The sequence below is a fragment of the Falco rusticolus genome, chromosome 4 (genome assembly GCF_015220075.1).
Source record: "Falco rusticolus isolate bFalRus1 chromosome 4, bFalRus1.pri, whole genome shotgun sequence".
NCBI classification, from domain to species: domain Eukaryota; kingdom Metazoa; phylum Chordata; class Aves; order Falconiformes; family Falconidae; genus Falco; species Falco rusticolus.
This window is the reverse complement of record NC_051190.1, coordinates 65,404,843-65,426,118: the sequence shown is the minus strand read 5'-3', so window position 1 is coordinate 65,426,118 and position 21,276 is coordinate 65,404,843. Positions and strand designations below refer to the sequence as shown.

Below are 21,276 nucleotides of genomic sequence, written 5' to 3'. Positions count from 1 at the left end.
ACAGAAAGGAAAAGGACGACAGAAAGGAAAAGGACGACAGAAAGGAAAAGGACGACAGAAAGGAAAAGGACGACAGAAAGGAAAAGGACGACAGAAAGGAAAAGGACGACAGAAAGGAAAAGGACGACAGAAAGGAAAAGGACGACAGAAAGGAAAAGGACGACAGAAAGGAAAAGGACGACAGAAAGGAAAAGGACGACAGAAAGGAAAAGGACGACAGAAAGGAAAAGGACGACAGAAAGGAAAAGGACGACAGAAAGGAAAAGGACGACACTCTAGCAACAAAAAGGCATTTTTAAGTAACATATCTCCTGCTGCGATAACTGAACTATTGCTCACTAAGTAACTCAGGCCTGGAATAAGCCTGCATAATCACAGAAGTTTCACTGTACGGAGTGGAGTCAGGTCTGGCTGGCTGAAAACTGATCAGATTCTGGTAACTTCAAATCTGTAACTTTCTTCAGTATTTTAAAAGTTCAACCATAACAAAAGCAGTTGCGTTGTGTTCAACAGCATTTCCAACACACACAGCAGTAGCTGCTGTTAGGCTGGAGAGCAAGGAGGTGATAAGGATGGTTTTGTCTCAGTTATAGCAATCTAAAGACTGAAACAAGCCCAAGCTTGTAGGGGAAAATAGATTACTCTTTTTTATTATTTTACAGTTAGCTGAAGCGTTTAAGAGGGGGAAAAATACACATTCTCGAGCCAGAAAAACCCTTCTTCAGATCTATCCAATATAAAAGTTGATCAAAACAGGGCTTTGTCTGGAGTGCTTCGTTTCAGCCGTTTCACCCACTAACATACTGCAACCAAGCCAAAGTAGTAAAAGTTTCTTAAAACTACTCCTACAATTCTGCATCTATGAGTACCGCAATTCAGACACGCTTCCATGTGAATAACGATTTTAGAAAAACACTTTTTCCATAAGTGACACCATAAAAGACTAAGCTGAAGCAGATGAATTTTTCTTCTTTTCAATAAAAATAGAACTTAGAGGATTAAATCATTAAACCACCAAGAATACACATTCGGGATTTGTTCAACCATCAGCTTGAACTCTGTAATTGAGCATATTTTTCATTAACCACTAGAGGTCAGCCGGTAACCATGGCAGCTATCCAAAAGATGCGAGGCCTCAAGAACCTTCTTAAGGTCTGGGAAAATTGAAATATGCAGGTACTACTCACTGATTTGCACCTACAAAAGAAATTTTTAAATTAATGTGAGTACTCTTTCTATTTCCCAAAAAGATCCAATGAACATGAAGGCTCACAGATGTCACAGATTGTTTTTTTAGATCTTTGTAAAATTTAGATTTATTATTTTTACTTTAGAAATCACATCTGATAATAGAGGCAGAAAAGAACTCGGAGCTTGGTGCCCTTTTGAAGGTGTTCCTGGTTTCTTCAGATATTTCCTCATTTAAAACTTCTGGAACTTTGATTCAAACAAAGGTCAGCTGTGACCATAATTAATACTAAAGAAACACACCAAACTAGGAATATCCTAGTATTCTACTAGTCAGTATTTTGCTATTTAAATAGACATTTTGAGTTGTCAGGAATAGGAATATTAATAAAAACAAATATGAACCTACACACGTCAAATTAATTGTGTTTTTAAGTTAAAACCAGACTTTACACTGGAGTCAGTAACAAATCCACTCAAATCTGAACAGATAGTCTGTCCTTAAAATTTAGGAGCAGATGGTGGTCAGGGCCTGAAAACTACTTACTTGTGAGAAATTCACTTATATTGCTAATGAAAATCTAGTCTATTCTAAAACATTTGTGGAAACACTATTTGCAAAGTATTAAAACACATTATGTTCTACACAGCTAATTAAATATTCCCTGGAAAGTTCCTTTAAACCCTTCAAAAAGGCACCCTGTGCACACAACTACAGAGCGAGAGATGGCTGGTAGTGATTCCCTGCTCCTTTCATATTAGATTAGATCGGGTATCAATATACAAAGACATTCCATGAACTGATTCAATTGTTTTTATTCCATTTACTACAGCACACACTACATCTTCCCTTTGGAGAAATTTCATTAAACTAGATCCTAACTATGAAAGATAAAGACCTGTGTGTTAAAGTCTTTTACTATATGGCAGTGCAGCACTGCCAAGGCATTAAGCTGCCCTCTAACCCTAAGAACTGGTCCCACCAGAACAGGTGCCGCTGCTGACTTGCATTACCTGTTCTGAAATAAGTAAAATATTTCACTCCCTAAAGCTCTCAGTCTGGTACATTTCAACATTAAAAATAATAATAATAATAATAACAAAAACAAAGAGCAGTGAAACAGCTGTAATCTGAATAATAATTTCAAAAGTTTTAGTACCCATCATGTGTTTCAGCACAACAGACCACACACTACCAAAAGCTCGCAGGGTGCGTATTACACTATAGAAGCAAATCCTTGAGACAAAAACACAAATCATAAATCATGCCTTAAAAGCAGAAAAGATACAGGTTCTTCATGCAATAAAATTAACACAAGGTTTAGCTAGCTATTAAGAAATATTATAGCAAAAAAATCAGCTTTACCCGCACACAAGCTTGTACATATATACACACACACACTCACACACAGCTTGCAAATCAGCAGACTGTTTTCCACTTTGTATTAACACAGCAAGTTTTACAATCCTTTTAAAAATTTAGGAAGTAAGGATATTTTCTTGAGGAATATCCAAATACAAACCTGCTTTTTCTGTGCCTGCTTTTTTTGAGCACCCAATGTAGCTGACTTAAAGCTAAGAGACTTGGACTGTCTCCTAACTTTCACTGAATCTCTCCGGCGATCATATGAAAAAGACGATGACTTCTTTGTAATTTTCCTCTTAGGTGTGTCTGCCATTTCATCCACCAAAATATGGTTACCTTCAAGCAAACAGCGTCCCAAGAAAACAAAAACTCAGTACCATCAAGCTTCCACGGAACAGGCTTCAATCCTATAGGAAGAAGTGGAGCAACCTACAAGCGACACAGCCCACTTAAAAACAATTTCTGTTCTTCCAACAGGTTGTACAAATGAAAAAAGCAGATGGTCCTGCAACGCTGTATAGCACTGAAGAGCAGGCAGAACTCCTTCTTGCTGTATAAACTCAAAGAGGCTTCAGCAGTGATGCTAATCTGAAAAATGTAGTGACTATCCTGCTGAGCACGCTAAAGGTGAACGGAAGGTAGTTCCCTGCACACCAAGAGGGTGTGGAAGTACACCAACAGGGTGTGGGGACGAAGCAGAAGACTTTGGGTTCAAAGCATCTTCTTAACCCCTTCCTTTCTGGGCTACTGCTAGGAAGGTACCTGAAAAGTCAGACTGGTGAAAGCTTCCCGGAAAAGACAGTGCTATTTTCTTCTCTTTGGATCTAAGTCACATGCTGAAAGAACCTTTAGCATGAGGTAGCTGCCCCATTTATTAGGAGCTCTGTTTTAACCTAATTCAAATATTCCCTTTTCTCTCCTTGTCTGAAAGACTATTCACACTACAAACTTATGAGGTACTTTTATCTACTAAGCCAACTGGAAAATAAAGTCCAAGCCTATGTATGAATCTTGTCATCCTTCCTGGGAATAACTATGAAGTTACAGCACTTCTTAAGACCCATTGGTATCACTGGATAAGAGAGTAACACTAACAAATTTTCATCCTAGTAACAGTGTGGGAATCTTATCAGAGCGCTGAGATTGCAACTTTTGTACCAGAACTATGTTTAGGTAGGAATGTTTCCTTGCATAACCTATTAGTCAAGGAACTACGAAGGTGCAGAGCCCCAAGACTTGCTGTTATTGTTTTCCTTCAAGCAAAATATATCCGAAGTGCAAAGCTGTGCATATGGGAATGTGCCTGCGAATCAAACGCTGTCAGATTTAAATCTGTGCTAAAAGACAAGGAGGAAAACTATCATTTGACAAACTTATGCCGTTGTCCAGGGTCTTTTCCAGAAACCTGTCCTTATTTTATTCATGACGCTACTTCGCATATAAAACAAGTGTGAATAATTTATACTTGCAGGATCATCCATTACTGTAATTAAGCTTTAATATGGGTCAGTCCTCTAGCGTATGAGTCTCACCACCTCTGTTAGGAAATATCTGTGAAGTTGGAACAACATTTCTTTTAAGCCCTGCCGATATCAAGGAGTAAGAGGGTAGTGTTAATGAATTCCCATAACCAACTTTTTCTGCAATTTCTTCCTTTATTGTAGGATTAATAATATACCTCTAGGACAAAGTGATATTGCTAAAATTAATGAAAAGCTATCAGAGTATCATGCATTTATTAGCCATAATGGCCTAATTCTAGACTCACTGCAGATTTTTGTGGAGATTTACAGTGTGCAGAATTACTAAGCTTCGTATTATCTACAACTAGATCTAAGCAGTGAATCTGTAATTATTACAGGACAGAGGAAAAAAAAACATTATAAATATTTTTAGTACAAAGTATCTGTTCATTGTGATGGGTTTATAATACTGTAGCAGTCATCATCCATAGCCACATATTGACATTCAGTGTCACTAATATTAGACACTGTGAGACCATCATCATTTCAACACACTCTGTGGTTTTCACCAAAGTTTAAAGAGACTCTTTCTCACAAACTGAGACCCTACTTAAATTACCAGTTCCCATGATTTACAAGCATCACCTTTTTGAAGAGTAAAAATAAGCAGACAATTCATCATTATGCGTGCTTTTAAACCATGATGTCTCAAGAAAAAAATATGTCCTCTAAAACTTCTTGAAGTATCTGCAGCGTTTGACAAAAATCACAGGTATTCTAATATATCATAAAAACTGAAGTCAAGGCAAGTCTGAAAAACTTTTGCAGATGGCTACTCTTATGATATATTCTAATCATGTCTGTTTGCACCAAAAAAAAAAAGCAATTAAAACTAAGAATGCGCAAATAAACTTTAAAAGTCCACTAAAATGCATCTGACTATGTATCAAATACCAAGTACAATCCTGATCACTTCAATAAAAAGCACATCAGACCTAAAACAGGCCAAGAAACATAACAAGAATGATTTGAGTTAACAAAAGGATTTCCAAATAAGAAGCAGTAAATTACAAAGAAAATTTGAAAGGACAGAGGTCCTTAAAATCTTTAGAGATACAGAAGAATGTCTGGATTATATTTATTCATAGTTCCCCTAAATACAAGAACCTACAGCACTCAACAACCAATTTTTAAAACAAAACATAGTGGTTTACACATAACACGTATCCTTTAATTTACTTTGCTAATGAAAACTTCAATTTCATTTGACGCCCCAGATCTTGCACTGAAAAAGACAAAGAACATTCCTCAATGTCACCTCTGATTTTAGTCATCTACAGTTTGCTTCTTCCATCCTCTTTTCAAGTCTGAGAGTCCTGGTCCATTTAGACACTGCTGGCAGAGAAGCCTTTAATCTATACCTGCAATCAATGTCAACATTTGCTCTGTGCTTTTGCTATTTCTACAAAATATTTTTGGTTGCTTGGTTTGTGGCTGGAAGGAGTAGAGGGCTCACCACCAGCATGTACAGCACCAAGATCCCATCACCCATCCCTTCAGTACCCCCGCTGTTTCACCACAGGGACCACTCCAGCAGCTGCATGGCTGCTGGCAGCCTTGCTGCACTGAAAGGGAAGGTCTCAGCCCACTCATTTTCCCACTCTCCCTCTTTTTACTTATTTCACACCACAACCACTCCCAGCAGCAAAGTCCTCTCCCTTTCCTCCTCAGCTTGCCAGATCCTTCAGTGAACTGATAATGCCCATGAAATAGCAGAGAAACATTTGGTTATTTTTGCAAGGAGGAGTCCTGTGCCATTTCAGTGAACAGATTTGCTAGAAGACGGGGTCCAAAGAGTGCCAGAGCCTGCACGAGGTAAGTGGCAGGACAGGGATGACAACATGGGGGTGAGGCAGACACAAGGGCAAGCTGCTGGAAGCCTTCTTAGATCCTACGTCTCACAGAGCTGTACCTTGCAGCATAAGCCAATGCTTCCAGAGGTCTATTACAAAACCAAAAATATAAGAGCTAGCTCAGAACTCATTATTTTGTGCATTCAGTTAATGGAGCCTCTCTCTAAAAGCACATCACATCTGCCAAAATGATATTTCATCCACCACGTTATTCTCTACTCCCTCTGTATCACAGGATAGTTCTGCAACCCTTCATAACCAGCATTTACAGTCAACGTCTGGTTTCACACACAGTAATGGAATTTGTCACTCCAGTACTCAAATCTCCCTCCCTTTTTTCACAATTACAAATATATTGAACAACTCATGCTCTATTTTCTGTCTTCCAATCAACTATGTATCCATAAAAACCCTCCTCTTATCCTGTGGCAAGTTTGTGGGTTTTTGACTGTACTAACCCAGTCACCGTTGCTTAGGTCCGTCTTTCTGCTGAGAATATGGGCAAGTTTGTGAGGCATGATTTTCTCTTCATAACAGTGTCGTAGTCTTCCCCAGAATATCATATTCATGCACACGCCTGCTTCAGAGAACTGTTTGTACCAAATCATTCCATTTTCAGAAGTCAGATTTACCTGCAGCTCTTCAGGTCACCACAGAAACTGATTTACAAATATACAAACGTCACTTCTTTCCTACCTGGGAATTCTTCATGCATTGCTACAATTACTTCAGTAATACAGGAAAGGAACTGGGATATTGCAGTTTATCCCAAAACCAAAAAATTATGAACAGAAATGTAGTCTTCACAGAGCTAGAAAAAGTAAATGATGATGAGATTAATAATTTGCAGGACAGTGCTGAAAGATTAAAAACTAAGAGCTACAGATGGGAGACAACATTTAGTTACATCTAGGATCTCTTAGTGATTGGAAAATGCACGTTTCAATTTTAATATGTTATGCTCAGTATTTCCTCACTTCCATGGGTTTTAGTTTCATCCATAAATACTGTGAAGTTATTTATTAGAAATACTACAAGCATTTTAATTCCATTATTTGACAGAAGGTAATATTTATATTTGGAGACTATTATTTCCAAATATGTCTTCATTAAATACAAGTGGGAATAAAGACCACACAAACCCTTCAGTTTTCTATTTTAAATCCATCAGCAAGACCTAAAAATCGTACTGACAGTAATAATGAGTCAATAGTGTTAATGCAAGAAAACCTAGTTAAAACAGGAGACATTGTTTGAAACTAATTTGTCAGAACTTTGATTAATATCAAATTGTCAATCTCTAAAAATGTAATTAAAATAAAAAACACTGCATAATACTAGATGACATCAAGACCTCATTGTTAAACTTTACTCTTTGAATTTTTTACCACAAAATAATCACACAAAGGGTTTCTATCCCAGTATCAATACTTTCCCAAGCTCAAGTAGTTATTTTAAGCTGTTGCAAGAAAAGAATGCCTTATGTTCAAAATGTGTTTTGCCAAGTCACTTATGAGTAACAACAAATTGTTTCAAGGTCATCCTGTTTTCCTGGGATGCAGGAAGGCAGTCACAGAACAAGAGGAGAGAAGCTGCACACTGTGGTAGAGCTAATCATAGCAGCAGTTGAAATTCAATTTGATGGGTAAGTTTTGAGTAAAAAGGAAGAAGGGCATACAAATCATGGTACTGTAAACACTACAAATCGCATTTTTTAGTAAATTTTCGGCATTTTTAGGTTTTGCTGTCAATTTGCTGCACTGGACGTAGATGTTCTTTCATTCACTCCAGGTTTTTTAATCTGTTAATGGCAGAAATAAGCTGCAGAGGTACAAGAAAAAGTTTCTGTTGTTCTCTACTCATTTTTAAGGGTTAAATTCTTATGTTGCAGAGTCAAAGAGAATTCAAATTTAAATTCTGCTGTAAATTTGCTTAAGAAGCAGAGGCACCCAAATTTAGAACAAACAACACTACTTTTGAATATTCTGATTATGTGCTGATGGAAATCTAAAGATAACACAAGTTTATCTGTGCAACTTTCATCAACTTCAAAAGCTCTTTAACATTTTGGAGAGAATGAACAGACACAGGGTTACCAGAATCTTATTCTTTTTACCAGCACCACGTTGTCACTGTCTACCCAGAATTTACTACAGATAACTGTCCCTAAAGGTAAAGTGACAGGACCAACATCAGTAGCAGTGAGATACTGTAATCACAGTTCTCCAGTCCCTAGCTAGCCTTTAACCTTAACATCATAATGCATTTTCTCAAAATAGAGCTTATTTTTGTGTTGGTTTCAAGTTAACATTTGTTACAAACAAAATACAGTCATCCTTTCCAAACCCACATTTTGTGTATCACATGCCTCCCTAACTCAACAGCGCTTTCCAAGAGGAAGTAAACAAAACAACAGTACTATTTAGAATTGACCATCTGTTTAACACAAAAACCAAAAGTTCATTTCCTTTCCACTACACTGGGAAAAGCTCCTAATATGCCTTCATATTATGTGAAGGAGCTGCTCAAAGACTTTCTCCCATCACACTAGGAGCAAGTGGGCACTAAATTTATAATAGTATTAAGTCTCCATAGGTCTCTGAAAGCAGATGCAAATGAAGTGCAATTGATTACAGTGAATTTCAGCAGCAATTTGATTACTCAACGTAGTCAATTAACTCTATTAATGTTTACAAACTCCATTTCAGCACAGGTCTAGGAAATTAATCTCCATCCCATTCTCACCAACAGTATTGCACTCAAAACAGCAACTTCTTGTGTCTTTCTAGGAGGCTCAAAGGTACGTCTAAACAGCAGTAAGCACCAACATCACCTTGATCTTACAGTGAGCTGGGCCATACACTGCCACCACACACAGACACTGTGGCAAGCATGAAACTTTGCTCCAGACAATACCAAACCATATCCCTCTGTTGTTTTTTTTTTAATCTCTGCACTCAGTGAGCACAAGTATAAATGATGCAGGGTCAAGAGCTGATTGAATATTTGAAAACAGTAAGTCTATCAAAGAAAGCCCATTCCTTGGTTTAGTGAAATAAACCCAGGCTGCAGTTCTAAGCATACACCAAAATACAGTGGTTGTTTTTGAGAAGTGTTGAATTTTTTGAGAAGTGTTGAATTTATAAGCACAGTGATGGAAATTATAAACTGCTGATGCTTTCACATTTACAGGTTGCTAATCCCAAGCTATCAGAAACCTAATACATTTGGACAAATGAATTTATGAATAACTGACATTAGGTTCATACCCAATGTTGTTTCAAACTAGCCCTACTTGCCCAGCTGCTCACCAAAAACAGTGGCTGTCAATAATAGATCCTTGTTGTTCTCTTGGTAAGGAAAGCCTCTGATTTTTCAGAAATGTAGTTACACCAAACACAGATTTTGATCTCCAAAGCTTTTCACTAAGCAACAGCCCGAGCATTACTATGCAGGAAAAAATTAAATATAATTGCACATAGAATTATTTTTTTTTAGTTGTGCAAAATACAAGTGACTATTTCAGTGGAAATTCAACTGGGAGTACATACTTATACCTTTAAACAGGAGATTACACAACAATTTCCTAAGTATTTTTTTCCATGGATAAACAAGGGCCTAATAAGATCCTTAATAAGTACTTTCATATCACACTTGAAGTATGAGGATCTCTGAAGTGTCTATGTGCCTCAGCCTGCCAGGAGAAACCATGGTTAAGGATGGTTGGGGTATTTATTTTCTTTTTCTTCAGTTGGTTGGAGGTTTTTTGCTGTTGAGAATATCTGCCTACTAAGAGCTGAACTGAGGTCATCAAGTATTTATCATCAAGCTGGAAACGTGTCAAGTTGACATATGTTTTTTGAGAGCCTTCAAACAAAAGGCTACTTTTACAAGTAACCGAAATACAAACCAAACTGTTTGCTAACCTATCCGTAAAGTATTGTTCTAATCACTAAATGCACAAGAAACCTATATTTTTAAAATAATGAAAATAGGTTATGCAGCTGACTAAAAGCAAGTTAATGGGAGTTACTTCTTTATTTCTGGAAAAGATGTATCGGCTATTCATCTGCCCAAACTTTTCAAGGAGCTTCCTCAAACAGCACCATACATGATCATACTTAGGACTGGAATGGATGCCACTAGTTGAAAACAGATTCTTGTTTCTTGTGGCCAAATATTTTTCAAAACCAACAAAAACAAGACAATCCATTTGCATTCATGTATACAAAGACAGATAAATATAAAAAACACTGATGTATTTCCACTGAAAAATATCTTTCCATAATAAAACCTACAAAGAATTTGCACTGCAATCAATCACAAAAAAAGTTTTCCAAGAAAAAAAAATATCCAAATGAGCATTTACTAGTTTTTAATACTATTACTCCCATTAACTGCATTAACCAAGTTTTCATCAGCAACTTCATGTGTAGTGATATTGTGTAATATAAATGTCAAAGTTGCATGCCAGCTAAATTAGAATTCATTATACACTTTCTGAATGATCTACGTCAAAGAGCTTAAGAAAAGCTGTTTCAGAAAGGAACAAACAGCTTAGGAAAATCAAATTTTCCATGTAGTTTATGTTTTTCTCCTTTTTTTAAGGGGGAACAACATTGAACTTCACAAATTATTCCAGACAGCAACTGGAATCCATTCTGTTTTAGTAAGTGACAAGAGATTACCAAAATATAGGGACAGAAGAAGCTAAATTAAGTCACTCTACCATGCTGCATGTGAAGGACACCATCAAAGATACTTCTCTTATTCCATTCCGAACAGCTGCTGTCTCTCAGGGTCTTTGTATTTGTTACAGGATAGAACATTTTCTCCATGGAGACAGTAGAATAGGAGTAAATGTATTCTTTAATTACTTAGAGTTTTATTTTACTAATATAGTTGACTATATAAAGCAATAACTCCATCAAAAGGACAAGCTGGTCCTTAGCTGCTTCACATTCTGTGTCATGCTTATGTGAAATGTACAAACAATTATAGCATAAAACCAACATTAATAAGACAAAACTTATGTATATCACCATGAGAATGATCCTTCTATCTAGAGAACCAGAAGACAAACTGATTTTCAAAAGTACAGATGATAGGTAGTAATCAGCACAACAAACTTGTCTTCAAGAACTTCCTTGTGAAAATGAACACAGTTATTAGTGTTCAGTTTTGCAATATCCTGGATATTTTTGTGTGTTCCCCTCCCCCCCCTAAAAAGAAAAGATACAGTGTCATGTTTAATTTTGAGCATAACTAATCCTACAGACTTCAGTAACAATTTAATTAAGTGTTTAGACATCATCTGTTTAAATGTTTTTAAAAGATATGCTGATGTGTGTATATATATAAAACCTCATTAAATGGAGATTTATTCAGAACCTTGCATTAATGAGACCTATATCAGGTTCTGTTAACACAAAACTAGTTAATACACTTGCTACAGAGGAAGCATAGAGTGCAGAGCTAACAACCCAAATCTAAAGGGAACCAGGAAGGTCAGCTGTAAAATATAAGATGGGAAACTGAAAAACAATGACTAATGACTGAAATGTTCGAAAAGAATCAAACCTGCAGGTCAAGTGAGAATGATTAATTCAAGGATATAAACCAGTACAGCACAGCATATTTATACTGCACCTTCACAAACAATGCTACAAGGTCCTACAAAAAAATGAAATCTAATTGTTAAGTGCTATCAGTAGAGACGTGCCAGATTCACAGAATCAGAGGATATGAGCTTGGCAAATGCAAAAATAAATACTACTAATTACTAGGTATCTTGTCCATCTATGTACAAAAACAATATTGTAATAATGGCTTTGCCTGTTTCAGTTCCAGTCAGAGTTTTTCAACTATTAGTCATGCACATAAAAACACCCACAGAGTTTCACTGTGAGGAATTACCCCACTAGAAGGTGGCAAGGCAAGGTAACAGCAAAGAATGAAGTCTTGAAGTCACCAGAATTCAAACTTCTTCTGAAGGGAGGAGCACATGAGGAGCTAAAAAGTGCATGATTCAAGTAACCTTAAAAAAAAAAAAAAACATATATATACACACATATATATGTGTGTGTATATATGTATACAGTGACAACTTGCACCTGCCTCCTTGAGTCCTGTAAGTAAAAGTTAAACTAATCATGCAGCCGAGCACTTCAATACGAGATAACTAACTAGAGGTTTTAATTAGCTTTGCGTGAAATCTTAGCTGGGCACTATTTTTATGGAAGAAATTCCTGAAAACTCAGCACTGTTACTCTATACAACTTGAGTAATCCAAACATTTCAGACAGCGAGGAGTCTCCATGTCCCAAGACTCCTCACATTATTTTTCTTTATAAAGCCCTGGTTGAAATAACTGTGTCAAATTTTGTCACAAGAAATAACTGTGGGCAAAGTATTTATTTCTGAAAAATTAGCCTAAGAGTCATCATTTGGCCAGTTTTCAAGGAGCCTTCAGAATGCCTGTTGCTTCCAACAGAGGCAATTAGGATCTTGTCTGTGAAGGAGCAGGGTCCTGAAATACATTTCCAGACTGAAGTCTGTGTCAGGCTCAGACACCCTCAAGAGCTTCAGCAAACATGTGGCTTTGCAGAAAAAAGTGGTGTATTTACATATGACTTTACAGTCTGCCACAAAATTTCTTACCTACCCTGTTTGAACATGTAATTCAAAGACACAAATATCTATAACCTCATCCTAACAGTCAATAACCAAAAACCTCTTAACTGACTGCAATCTAAATCTCTACTTAATAAAGCGCAAAAGCACTCAAGACCCAGCAGTGTATAATTATTTTCTCAAGTTCTGTGTAACTAGCAGTTCCTCCCAAAAAGATTTCTGAAAAACAATCCACCAACCCTTCACTTTAAGAACAGCATGGTTTCTTGCAAATATCCAACTGGTAACATTTTTGCATGGTAACATGAAATTTTTTTGCAGTATTGTTCCACTGCATTAAGGTGGTTTTCTTTTATTTTTGCAGCCGCCTTTTCTTTCTTGACCTTTTAAAGAACCAAAGGATGGAAACCCCATGATTTCAATAAAAGATTTCCTGTACGTTTTGAAAAACATAAGAGGAACAGACTTCTCACATCTATCAAGCAAGCTATATAAAAAACCTGAAAACCTCTGTACTGACTCCCACTTTTGGACACATGCAGGAAACACGGAACACTGATATACTGACATGCAGTGTGCGCTGAGCCGCTTTCATAGCTATTTGTACTTACACGGTCTTTGTCATCGGCTACATCACAAAGAATGTCATCGAGATCTAAGATCCCACCATCCCCGTGTTCCAGTCTATGTACTTGTATCCAGTAGTTTGGATCCTGCATAAAAGGACAAGAAAATAGTATCAGGTATCGCATATGAACAGAATATTCCACCATACAGTTAACATCACAGTCCTACAAATGCTCGAAGTTAAAACATCCATTTAGGTCATATTTCTGTAAACAAATGGAAATTGAGACGCAAAGCCAAAGTTCTTTTTTTTAAATTGCCCTAGATTAGATAGATACTCTTTCCACTTTTATCAGTTCTGCATGAGTCACAGTTCCATCACCGACACATAGGGAGGGGAACAGCATTCCCAGTGTTACTGAATATATGCACTACATAAAAGAGGAACACATCATCCTCAAAATAAACTATCTCAGACAGTGGTCAACATGCACAAAACATTACAGAACAGCCATAAATGTGTTGGTTTGGGGTTTTTTTACAGGACAGCTATAAAAGGTACAAACAATATTTAAATGGTATCAAAGGGCTTTGTACCTATGCTTTGGTAGAGTTGGTAGATGGGATATATACATCTTAAAAGAGCACTTTCCACATTTTAATTAAAAATAGATACACATACACACACATGCATGCAAACACATACATATGCATACATATATGTGTGGGTTTGTGTATATGCATGTGTCTACCAGTAACTGGGAAGACTGGCTTTATAGTTTTTATTATAACTTTTGCTGCAAAACAAAACCATAAGGAATAAGGTGGTGTGCACAAAGCGTCTTCTACATATTGCTACATAACCTGAGTGGTGTTTAGTACTTAACGTGCTATTCTTAAAAGGTTTGTTTTCCAACAGGGAAAAGTTGCACTGTAAACACACAACCTGAACATGATACATAATCTTTTCTTGCTTCTAAAATACTCCCCCGTTAACAGTGCCAGTGCCCTGGGGTTTTACGCATCTAGCAGTAAGAGAACTTCCTTGCTTTTCATCCAGCAGGCAAGACTGCAGAAAGTGACTAATGTGAAGACTTTAGAACTTGCAACATCTTGTACAGTTCCTAACTTTCTAAAAATAGCAATTAGCATCACAATCTTTTCAGGTATCAGTGTCTAGAAGTCAAAAAAAGAAAAAAAACCCACACCAAAACCAAACCAAATCCCACACTTGAACAAACAAAAAAAACCAAAACTCACCCAAACTAAAATGAAACCAAAAAACACTTTGAAAAAAACCCTTCCACCCTTAAAGAACTTGAAAACTATTTGATTTCTTAAAGGATAGAATAGAACAAGAAACGGGACAGCCAGAATTTCTCTAAATCCATATGTGTTTTTAAATCTTGACAGGACATGCTGCATGAAGAAGCATTAAGGGATATTCATTTTGGGTTTAATATCCCAGAACTCTGTTTATTTGCATGTGATATATATGCATAGGTCAAAGATTTCAGAGAAAATTGATAACCATGAAACTTACTTCATTGTTTGTGTAAGTATATCCACCCTAAGTACTGCAGTAAATAATCATCATCATCAGATGTTCGTATTTCAGAATTGCATTTTACAGTCATTAGGCTAGTCATTTCAGAAGTTAAATTACAGATTTTTTCCTCTAATTTCTCTAAGTATTAAATATCATCACCTTACTTTTTTCTAAGCAAGTATTTATTATACAATTAACTGATTTTCCTAGTATATGGCTTTTCCCCAAACAACACTTACTATTGCAGCACATTACAGAATATAATTCAGCATTCATTTTTCAATGTAAAAATTCAGCATTAATTAAGAATAGGCCTACGTTCTTCACATTGTCATGCATACAGAGGTGCACATATAGCTACATAATACAAAAATTTACTTTGTAAAAAAAGGTATGTAATGTAAATACTAGGATAAACTTTTTTTAAGTTTGTAAGTGTTAGTGGAGTATTCAGACACAGCTGGGAAAAGCCTTTTGCACACAGAAGAAATCCTTCAAAGTTCCTTAATTCTAAACAAATTCTAAAGATATGTCCACTGAAGAGGTTGAGGTGTCTTTCTAAACTCTGTTCTCATGCTAAAAGGAAAGAGAATCCTTCCTCATCTTTCAGCCCATTACAAAAGTCTCCTGTCTCTCATACCTACACCAGAGACTGAAACACAGTTGGGAAGACCTAGGGTTTGAACACACAACAAAACTGACACACTGGGAAGCATCTTGCATTCCTAAAGGACTTGATTCAGGTTTCCTCTGCTAATTTTTCCATCTCAAATCCAAGTCAGAATTGAACCATAAGCCAGGTTTCACTGCAAAATCAGAAATGGAAAACCTAGTTCAGGCTTTAGGAGAGTTCTGTTCCCTCATATGTCACACACTTCACCATTTTTGTTTGCATCACATCCTCTTCTTACTGAAGAATGGAAACCTTAAAAACAGAGAACTGCAATGTTGGCTCACTGACTGGACTACATCCACCAAAATAAACAGCACACAAATTGAAACTACAATTTCAGAATTCCTTATCCTCATATTTTTCTTCCTACCAGAAGTATTTCCCACCTCCAAGGCAAACATAAGAAAACACACACGGTTATAGAATCAATAGTAGAAACACCCACTTCTAAAGCATTGTTGTGCTATTTCAGCATGGACAATCTACATTAAAAATAGCTTTGATATATAAGCTGCATCACTTTTGCTAATTAGTTCCTTTAAAAGTTTCTTGATATTGCATAAGAAGTTTTAGATAGACTTCATTTTTCCTACATCACCTGTTTGTTGTGCCATAGCCTGAACTGCTCCGGTCGCTTTTCCTGTCAGACAAGGTCCTGATACAAAACAATATGTTAGCAAGACTAGACAAGAAATATATAAAACTAGTTTGGCAAGAATTTACTCTGGCAGGATTTGGTAAGTAAATATGAAATAACAATGAAACTTTTCATTAAAGCCCTCTCCAAACTTCACAGAGCAGTCCTTCTCTTGAGGCCTTTTTACCCTGTTAAAGGTTTCACATAAATCAAGGATTTAGTGGGGGAAGGCTTGGGAGGGGTGAGGTCGGGGGAGGGGGGGAAGTACTCACATTGGTTACACTGTACTAAAAAAAAAAAAAGAAAAAGAAAAAAAAAGTGAATTTACCATGTTAAGAAAACCCAGTTATTTATGGTTCCAGATTGTAACAACTAATTCTATGTATTAACCAACCGAACAATATACATAGAAACATCCAATCTGCATAAATGTTCACATTTAAATTCCTATTCTGTGTTCCTTCTGCAATGAATATATGTTGTATAAATACGAGTCAGTTTGTATGCTCTGTTTGCCAAATACAAAAGAAACTGAACCCAAATTACCACTGATTTGAATTCAAGTACTACCACATCGACGTTACAAAGGTATCTGTATTCACAGCTTGGTCAAGCTGTATTTCTCGATTGAAGCCAGTAAACAGACACTCATGATTGCCTATGCAATGGCAGCAATACAGTCTTCAAGCATGTTCTGGAGCAGTCAAAAATACTGTTTTGGCTTAGACCAGTTACTGAGTCATAAAGTGGAAATTGGCAATTACCAAAGTTTACTGGAGTTTACACAACTTCATCTGCAGGGTAAACTGGTCCAATCACCCCTTCAGGACACCCAAAACACCTCTGGGGGTCACGCTCTCTGGGTGGCAGCGCAGCGCTCCCAAGTGAGATCTCAGGAAGGAGGGACTGGTTCCAACACTCCCCCACAGAGAGATGACCTGCTCAGGCCATGTGCAACAGGGTGCTTACAGCAATGAAAAAGAAAATGTCTTCTAGTTATAAAACAAGAAAAATGCAAACTATATTGAGTCTACAAAAGTCAGTTTGTATAAAGATGAAAAAAAATTACTCAGAAGCTTTTCAAGAAACCTGCTTCAGAGCTGTTCTCGTTTAAGAAAGCATCCCAGAAGCAGACGCTTTAGTGTTGTTTCAAAACTGAATTTGTATATTACAATTAGATTTCCACAGTTTGCCAACAAAACAAAGCCACACTTATATTCTCTCACTGTTATGATTGTGTAAAAGGGTAGTGCACTCTCCAGATCTGTAATACATTTAGAGATATAAAAACATGCTTTGATAGAAAACTCATTAGCTACACTGCTCCACCAATGTGTAAATTAGCAATGTGCAATTATTTTTTAAAAGCTGTATAGATGCCTTTGTCACTAGTTCATGCAGAAGAACTAGCAAGTTCACTTCATTGAATGAAAGGACAGAAGTAATGCTAAACCTGATTTATAATATCTCCATTTAAATATTGCATCACTCAGCTCAAGTCTAAGCAAGTCAGATCTCCCGTTTCCTGTGTACACCCATTTAACTATTCTACTTGACTATGATTATAAAGGTACTTACAATTTAAACTCATGAGCACTACGTTTTCTGCTCCAAAGACCTCTATAATGGAAGATAAACGTTTGCTAAGTGAACATCAGCACTGAGAGTGGAAGCAAAAGCACACTACCAAGGCAGTAAAAATGCAGCCATTCAATATTCTGTTTATTCCATACAACATGACATCTCAACAGCACAAAGGAAAAACTGAGAAAACCATTTAGTCTAAATAATATCATTCAGTATTCTGTAGCTAACAATTTTATGTTTCCACATAATGAAAACAAGGACCATATGTGGAAAACAATATCTAGAAAATGGAATGGGTTCTGCAATGGGTTCTTATTAATGGCATAGAAAGATTTCTAGTTCCTTTAGATCTAAATAAGTGTACTGCTTTTTGCAAACGTACCCTTTCCAAAAACGTATAGAAGCCTTTAACATAAAAAGCTACAATAAATAAGATTATTCTTTGAAATATTTTGTCCACATCATACCAGAAGAGCCACCACAAACTTCTTAGAAGTAGCCATGTATGTAACAGAAAGAAGAAAATTGGGCTCCTAAAAAGCCCAACTTACAATTCTTAGTATTTATAAATCATGCCCACTTCTATGATTTAATCTCACCTGCCCACCAGGAGGATGTCCCGAAGCATCAAAAGACTACTTTATGAGTATGGCTGCAATTACATAGTTGGGGGTGGGATGTGAGGGGATAATTTCTTGTTTGGTTTGAAGCCCATCCAGAGAGCACTACTGGGGGAGGACAACAAGCCCATCCCAACTCGAGTTTCCCAACTGCAGCTTTCACTGGGGTGCAGACCAACTGTAGTTGTCACTACAATTTATTACACATCTTGAAATCAAGTAATCCAGTTTAAAACACCTATATTTTCTAATCTGGTCAGGCCAGGAAAGTATTTCTTGCCACAGAGCAGTGTCTGGGGAAACAGACTGACTTTGCCAAGCTGAGCTCACCAAGGCTCTGTGCCTATCAGAGATCATCCTTCTAAAACTGAAATGATTTAAATTTAGATATCATTTATGGCTTTTTGCTTTAAGATCATTTTCAGTACACAGATCCTTAATGATTTTTAAAAAACACTGTCAGCTGGAGAGTCGTGCACAGCTACTTCAGTGTAACTCTCAAAAGAAAATGGACTCGCCACCAGGACGAGTGAAAGTGCAGAAGCAGATCCAAGTGTGTCAATGTAACTTCTCATTTATAAATGAGGAGATAAAAGGAAAAGTAAGTATATGATTTCAGTTTCTGCTTAAAATCATCTTTAATCTAAGACGACACGGCCACGTATGTGGCTATGTTCACTGTTTTGAGTCCTCTGAGAACAGATAAAGCCTTTGTGGCAAAAGAGTACACACAGATCAAAACCAACTAAATCATCAGGCTGGGGTGTGTACTGGACTTGTCTGTTCAGCAGCGTATGGCACTTGGGCGTGTTAACATAGTCTGAAAGGAAAATAATGGTTAATAAAAAAGGAATATATCTGACAATTTGCCAGTGAATTCATTTCCCTGTCTAGCTCTGTGCTGCAGGAGGGAACCGTCAAAACAAGCAGTTAGGTGCCAAAGGAAAGCCATGAATGCTCGCAGTGTCAGCTGGATTCCAGTTACGTTCCACAGCCCGATAAGCTGGCAAGAACAAGTCCCCGGGTTTGAATTGCATCTTCTTCCAGTCACCTGTCTCTTTGAATTTCAGCCACAAAGACCTGCTGCATTACACACGACAGCAGCAATGAGAAAATCAGCTTCAACGACGATTGCACTCTCTAAAGTATTGATGCTGCATCACAGACGGTTGGCAGTAACAATACAGCATAAGTACATTCACCATCTCTGCAAGGGCACAGGGTGGCAAAATACTTAACATTAACGAAAGTAGCTCCATAGCACTCAGAAAGCAACTGATACCTGTAACAACTCTTAGGTTACCAGGTGATGAGTTCACGGGACAATTACCTTTTCCATTTGTGACCACATTCAATCTGCAATCACTCCCCTATACCAATTGTACAGCACATTTACTCCACCTTTCCCTGTGTCCCATGAAGTTAAGAAAAACAGGGCTATAGAAGACTACAGAAAACAGTCAAACTCTGTACAGTACAAAATAAGCTGTAAAACTGCTCTTTGTTCTGGGGGTGTACCAAACTAACATTAATTTCTTGGAATTTTGTATTGCTGAGAAATAGGGATACACACACAGAACGGTTATAAATCGTGCCATTAGCAGCAGGTTTGGTCAGGGATTCAACTTTTTCAAAAATACAAGTGTATATAAAGTGTATATACACACCAGGAGGTATACACTGAACCCAGATACAAAAGTTATGAAAAAAGAGAAAAATATTGAAGTCTGCTCACTGAAGCATCTTGTTCCACTTTTACACTCATCAATGCTTTCCCAGCCTCACTAAAAAGGGCTTTAACTTACCAGAAATCCATGAAAGACAAAATCTGAACATCTGGCCAATATCACTCTAAGACACCAAAATGTCAGAAAGGGTGTTAACAAAGTAAAAAAAAAAAAAAAAAAAAAAGTTAGGTTTTACATGCATCCTGCATGTTCATTTTCAACAAAAAATTGATCACATTATCACTTTCAGTACTCACCATATTAGTCTGACAGCCAAAAAACTGAGCCAATTAGTCATTCACTTCAGCAATTAAACGTCTCCTAAAACCCACTACATTGAAATAATACAGTCAGTAAATCACTGGAACACTACCACATATGAAATTGTGACGCGTTACTGCTGGAGCACAAAAAAAAAGTCTCAAGGAACTACCGGATCTTGCTTTAAACAGGAAAAGGCTGGTATTAAAAATGGTAAATTTACTTTGGCTGTTAGCCATCACACCATTTGCGTAAGTCTTCAAATATATATATGTGTGTGTGTGTGTGTGTGTGTGTGTTTGTGTATATATATATGTACACATAAATGAATCTCTTACTCTTCTGAAAAGAAATGGTGATTTCCTAAATCTGTAAGGAAAGTAGTCTGAGATCTGCTCTAGAGTTACCCTTCCTGTTTTCCCACCCAACAATTTTCCAGACAAAATATTGTGTCTTAGGATATGCAAATTCTTCCTACTAATGCATTACCTCCATGCATCACGGAAGTCTGGATTTTTTTATTTTTTTTTTAACTCACCCACTTTATCTAGAAGCAATCTCTACCAATCCATGAGAAATCTATCACTAATTATCTTATATCACTAAATCAACTTTCCTATGTGCTGCATATTTCAGATATCCATTAAATATCACATCATCTCCATGTGCCCCAGTAACCAAAAAGCACAGACTAATTCAGATTGGAAGGGACCTCATGACATTCCAGAACTGCTCCTGCTGAGCAGAGGGGCATGATCCCTTCCCCCGCCGCCCAGCCATGCCCTGCTGACCCAGCGCAGGGCGCTGCCTGCCACCAGCATGCAGGGCTGGCTCCTGCCACCAGCCCCACAGCAACTCCAGCCACAGCTCCAGCCTGGGTCACTGCACTGGACTCCTCCTTCCTCAGTGCAGGACTGGGCATCATTTAGGTTGGAAAAGACCTTTGAGATCAAATCCAACCATTAACATAGCTACGCTGCCAAGTCCACCACTAAACCATGTCCCTGAGTGCTACATCTACATATCTTTTAAATACCTCCAGGGATGGTGAGTCAACCACATCCCTGGGAAGCCTGTTCCAATGCCTGACAA

General features: G+C 37.3%; 1 protein-coding gene across 19 annotated transcripts in view; it reads right to left on the bottom strand.

Moving 5' to 3' along the window:
* PARD3 (par-3 family cell polarity regulator) overlaps window positions 1–21,276 on the bottom strand; it is a 457,718-nt gene that overhangs the window by 393,175 nt on the left and 43,267 nt on the right. For all 19 annotated transcript variants that reach the window (XM_037383395.1, XM_037383393.1, XM_037383391.1 and 16 more), the window contains exon 2: window positions 13,175–13,276. In XM_037383395.1, coding sequence (XP_037239292.1) covers window positions 13,175–13,276 — 102 coding nt within the window. The remainder of the gene's footprint in view (window positions 1–13,174; window positions 13,277–21,276) is intronic.